General features: G+C 43.5%; 1 protein-coding gene across 1 annotated transcript in view; it reads left to right on the top strand.

Moving 5' to 3' along the window:
- Window positions 1–935: 935 nt before the first annotated feature.
- Window positions 936–6,000, top strand: part of LOC144508448 (AP-1 complex subunit gamma-1-like) — a 108,626-nt gene continuing 103,561 nt past the window's right edge. Inside the window, exon 1 of the mRNA XM_078236370.1 lies at window positions 936–1,136. Coding sequence (XP_078092496.1) covers window positions 936–1,136 — 201 coding nt within the window. The remainder of the gene's footprint in view (window positions 1,137–6,000) is intronic.

Below are 6,000 nucleotides of genomic sequence, written 5' to 3'. Positions count from 1 at the left end.
ATGGACAAGAATGCTGACAGACAGGATTTTTTTCTGCCTTCCCGAGTGTAGTATGTTCCTTCAATTAAATATAACCGGCTGAGAATGTTAGCAAATTATTTCGAGTCAGTGAAGACATCTTTGTTGGAAATACCTACTAAGCCTGAAAATCAGAAATTGCAGGTCTGGCAAGATTCTTTGAATTAACCTCATTCATAATATTTCATATGATGAGTGGTTTACAGTCTTTTTACTGCATATCTTTTGCTCAGAAAACATGCTTCATTATATTTCAAAGTCTGTTTTAATTTTAAAATTTCCCGGAGCATATTGAAGGGAAAAAGGCTGTGTTCGTACAATGGAAAGGACATGATTATATTACTGCTGATAGTCAGCTGGCTTGATTTGAAAGATCATTCAAAAGAAGCAAGCATTTGGTGCTACACTTTTTGGTGAGTCTGTCTTTATCTGTGCAGAACAATTCGAATGGATGGTTAAACACGTAGCCATTTTAGAAGAATGGTTTTTTAGGTTCCTATTGGATCTTTTTTCCCCTGTCCTCCTCTCCCCTCCCAAAGGAGATAGATCTTGCTTGGGTGCATTCCCATTGACTTTGGAAGCCACACTGTGCCATGCTGAGTTTTTCCTGGTTGACCCTAAATGCTGGCAGGCTGTCTGACCGTTAAATGCATCACAACTGGATTGGGTAATTCCAGTCCATATATGTACACCATTAAGCAGAGCCATTGTCAGCAGTCAGGAATGAAAACATTTTAAAGGTGATGCATTAACCATTACAAAGGTCATTGCAGAATTACATTAATAAGATATTTCTGAGGATGATAATTTACTTTTAACCATCAGCCCCTTGAAATGACCTATTAAGTCAAAGTCCTGTCCTTTGTACCCTGCGTCCACTTGATGCCAATGATAACTAACTTTATCTTTACAGCAAGATGCCAGCTCCTGTTCGATTGCGAGAGCTGATTCGCACTATTCGTGCTGCCAGAACACAAGCTGAAGAACGAGAAGTCATTCAGAAAGAGTGTGCACTCATCAGATCGTCCTTTCGAGAAGAAGACAACACCTACCGTTGTCGAAATGTAGCAAAACTCATCTACATGCATATGCTTGGATACCCAGCGCACTTTGGCCAGGTATGTTATGATAAATACATTTTCATGGAAATCATAGTTTATGGCAAAGAAAGAGGCCGCTTGGCCTGTCATGTATCTGCTGGCCAAAAACAAACCACCCCGCCTAATCTCACTTTCCCACTATTTAGTCTGTAGCGCTGCAGGTTACGGCACTTCAGATAGATATCCAGATACATTTTGAATGAGTTGACGGTTTCTGCTTCTAACCTTTCAGGCAGTGAATTCTGGATCCCAACCACCCAACATTCTTGTAAATCTCATGTCTCACCTCTCTAATGCAGAACAATGCACAGTACTCAAGTTCTTGAAACTAAAGATTTATGCAATTCCGGAATAACTTCCTTTCTCTTATATTGTATACTTTAAAGTTTTAAACTTTATTTATTAGTGTCACAAGTAGGCTTACATTAACAATGCAATGAAGTTACTGTGAAAATCCCCCAGTTGCCACACTCCGGTGCCTGTTCGGGTACACTGAGGGAGAATTTGGCATGGCCAATCAACTGAACCAGCATATTTTTCGGATTGTGGGAGGAAACTGGAGCACCCGGTGAAAACCCACGCAGACACGGAGAGAACATGTAAAATTCCACACAGACAGTGACCCAAGCCGGGAACCCTGGCGCTGTGAGGCAGCAGTGCTAATCACTACCACTGTGCCACCTCATCTGGAGCACCAGGAGGAAACTCCACACGAACAGTCATCCAGGGCTGGAATAGAATCCAGGTCCCTGGCGCTGAGGCAGCAGCGCTGATCACTGTACCTCTGTGCTGCCCCCATATCTCAGCTGTTAAAGGAAAGGATTCCATCTGCATTCTTAATCACCTTATTGACCCGCCCTGCTACTTTCAGCAATCTGTGGACATTCACTCAAAGGTCCCTCCCTTCCTTTACAATCTCTGGGTATGTCCCATTTACTGTGTATTCCCTTGCCTTGTTTGTCACCAAATTAATCACTTCTCTGGGTTGAATTCTATTTGCCACTTTTCTACCCAGATCTGTGTTTCCTGAATTATGATTTTCCAATTTCCACTTGGGTTTTGTTTGTTAATGCCTGTTGCTGTCAATGAACCAGTCATATAGATTTTTGATTTTCCTGTCCCAATTTTTTTCTCCCTCCCTCATGGAAGTAATGGTTCATGTTATACAGGCTAATACCTTGCTTGAGTCCGCATCTTCACTCGTTAGTTCCTCATAAACATAGAAGCGTCTGTGCTGGTGGTCATGCTCTGAACATTTTCTTGCCCCTGTTCATCTAACCATATCAGCATACTTTCTATTCCTTTCTCACCTGTTTATCTAGCTTCATCTTAAATGTGCCTTTGTTATTCAACTTGACTGTGCCATGTGGTAGCATTCTAACCATGGATAAAAAAGATTCTCCTGAATTCTCTCTCGGATTTGTTGGTGAATATCTTGTATTTTTGACTGAAGTGAAAACATCATTTCCACATCCACCCTATCAAATCCTTTCATAGTTTTAAAGATCCCTAATAAGTCATCTTGGGGCTTCCTTTCTTTTAACAGAGAACTCGCCTATCCTATTCAACCTCTCCTGATGGGTATAACTTCCCAATATCATTCTTGTTCTTTTATTATACCTTCTCCTGTGTCTTTATATCCTTTTTAAAATATGAAGAGTAGGACTCTGCACAAGACTCAGCAGGGTTAAAAATGTTTCTGCTTCTCAAGTATATCCCTTGTAAATGAACTCCACTGCTTTGTCTATGTTTTTTAATGGCATTAACCTGTGTTGTTATGTTTAATGATTAATGTGCCCTGTATTCATTTGCTGCTCCATCTGATGTATATTATTTTCCAATTTAATGTTTGGCCTCCCTTTTTTCTCCTTCATACTACCTCACATAGAATGTACAGCACAGGAACAGGATGTTCAACCGAATAGATCCATACTGGAGTTTATGCACTAAAGAACAATTCAGCACAGGGACAGGCCCTTTCGGCCCACCAAGCCTGCGCTGATGCATGGTTTCTATCCCTTTGTTCGCCTCCCATTCATGTGTCTATCAAGATGCAACTTGAACATTGCTAATGTGCCTGCTTCCACAACCTCCACAGGCGGTGCTTTCTAGGTGCTCACCACCCTCTGTGTGGAAAAACTTCCCCACACATCTCCCCTAACCTTATCATCTCTCACCTTAAACCTGTGTCCTCTTGTAGTCAACCCCTCCACTCTGTGGGTGGGGGTGGGGGGGAGCCTCTGACTCTCCACCCTATCTATGCCCCTCATAATGTTTTAGACTTCTATCAGATCGCCCCTCAGCTTCCGTCTTCCCAGTGAAAACAATCCGAGTTTATCCAACTTCTGCTTATACCTAAAACCCTTAAAACCAGGTAACATCCTGGTAAACCTTCTTTGTACCCTCTCCAATACATCCATGTTCTTCTGGTAGTGTCTATGGGGTAGGGCCTGGGTGGGATTGTGGTCGGTGCAGACTCGATGGGCCGAATGGCCTCTTTCTGTACTGTAGGGTTTCTATGATGTGGCGACCGGAACTGCATGTAATATTCCAAATGCGGCCTAACTAAAGTTTTATACAGCTGTAACATAACTTGCCAACTTTTATACTCAATGCCCCAGTCAATGAAAGCAATCATGCTGTATGACTTGACCACCTTATCCACCTATTTTGCCACTTTCAGGGATCCATGGACCTGTACACCCAGATCTCTCTATGTCAATGCTCCTAAGGGTTCTATCGTTTACTGTATAATTTGCACCTGCATTTGATCTTCCAAAATGCATCATCTCACATTTGTCTGGATTAACTTCCATCTGCCATTTCTCTGCCCAAGTCTGCAATCTATCTATACCCTGCTGTATCCTTTAAAATCCTTGTCACTATCTACAACACTGCCAATTTTTGTCATCCGCAACCTTACTAATCAGACCACCTAGATTTTCCGATCCGCATTCTGAAAAGCACCGTTCCACCACTATCTGTCTTCTATGACCAAGCCAGTTCTGTATCCATCTAGCCAGCATACCCTGGAACCCATGAGACTTTGGCTTTTGTATCAGCCTGCCATGAGGGACCTTGTCAAATGCCTTACTAAAGGTTTAAAGTTTATTAATGCCACAAGAAGGGTTACATTAACACTGCAATGAAGTTACTGTGAAAACCCCTAGTTGCCACACACAAGTGCCTGTTCGGGTTTACTGAGGGAGAATTTAGCATAGCCATGTACCTAACCAGCGTGGACTGTGGGAGAAAACTAGAGCACCCGGAGGAAACCCACGTAGACATGGGGAGAGCATGCAAACTCCACCCAGACAATGACCCAAGCTGGGAATCAGACCTGGGTCCCTGGCGCTTGGAGGCAGCAGTGCTAACCACTGTGCCATCGTGCTGAGGTCCATGTAGGTAACATCCCCAGCCTTTCTCTCATCAGTCATTCTTGACGCCTCCTCAAAAAGTCACTCAAGTTGATGAGACATGACCTTCCCTGCCAAAAACCAAGTTGCCTATCACGAACAAGTCCATTCAGTTCCCAATGCGAATAAATCCTATTTCTCAGAATATTCTCCAACAGCTTCTCCACTAATGTGCCAGGCTCACTGGCCTGTAATTACCTGGATTATCTCTACTTCCCCTTTTAAGCAAAGGAATAGCATTGGCCATTCTCCAATCCTTTGGAACCTTGCCTGTAGCCAAAGAGGAAGCAGAAATATCTGTTAAGGCTCCAGCTAATTTTTGGAAAGAGGATCTGAGCACAAAGTTACGGAATATACAAATACAATGATTTTATCATTGTATTTATCAAATACAATGAGACTTTAATTTCCCAAACATAGATTGGAATATCCCTAGGGTAAGGGGAGTGGATGGGGAGGCGTTCGTTAGGTGTGTTCAGGAGGGTTTCCTGACACAGCATGTGGACAAGCCTACAAGAGGAGAGGCTGTACTTGATCTGATACTGACCAATGAACCTGGACAGGTGTCAGATCTCTCAGTGGGAGAGCATCTTGGGGATAGCGATCATAACTCTATCTCCTTTATGCTTGCATTGGAAAAAGAGAGGATCAGGCAAGCTAGGAAAGCGTTTATATGGAGTAAGGGGAAATATGAAGACATAAGGCAGCAAATTAGAGGAGTAAATTGGAAGGAGGTATTCTCGGGGAAATGTACTGGAGAGGTGGCAGTTTTTCAAGGAATGTCTGTCCAGAGTTCTACAGGACAACGTTCCGAGCAGACAGGGAGGTGTTGGCAGGTTAAAGGAACTGTGGTGCACGAAAGCTGTGCAGGACCTAGTCGCGAAGAAAAGGAAAGCGTACAAAAGGTTCAGAGAGCTTGGCGAAGATAGGGATCTAGATGAGTATACGGCTTGTAGGAAGGGACTAAAGAAGGAAATTAGGAGAGCCAGAAGGGGTCACGAGAAGGCCTTGGCAGGTAGGATTAAGGAAAACCCTAAGGCGTTCTATAAATGTGTGAAAAGTAAAAGGATGAGACGTGAAGGAATAGGGCCTATAAAAGGTGAAGGCGAGAAAGTCTGTATGGAACCAGTAGAAATGGCAGAGGTGCTTAATGAGTATTTTGCCTCGGTTTTCACAGAGGAAAAGAACCTGGGTGGATGTACTGTGGGGTTGCAGTGGACTGAAAAGATTGAGTATGTGGACTTTAACAAAGAGGTTGTGCTGGAATCTTTGAATGGCATCAAGATAGATAAGTCGCCGGGTCCGGATGGGATGTACCCCAGGTTACTGTGGGAGGCGAGGGAAGAGATTGCAGAGCCTCTGGCGATGATCTTTGCGTCGTCGATGGAGACGGGAGAGGTGCCGGAGGATTGCGGATGTAGTTCCTATTTTCAAGAAGGGGAATAGGGACAGCCCAGGAAATTACC

This window comes from Mustelus asterias, chromosome 20, assembly GCF_964213995.1.
Source record: "Mustelus asterias chromosome 20, sMusAst1.hap1.1, whole genome shotgun sequence".
NCBI lineage: Eukaryota > Metazoa > Chordata > Chondrichthyes > Carcharhiniformes > Triakidae > Mustelus > Mustelus asterias.
This window is presented reverse-complemented; position numbering and strand designations above follow the sequence as displayed.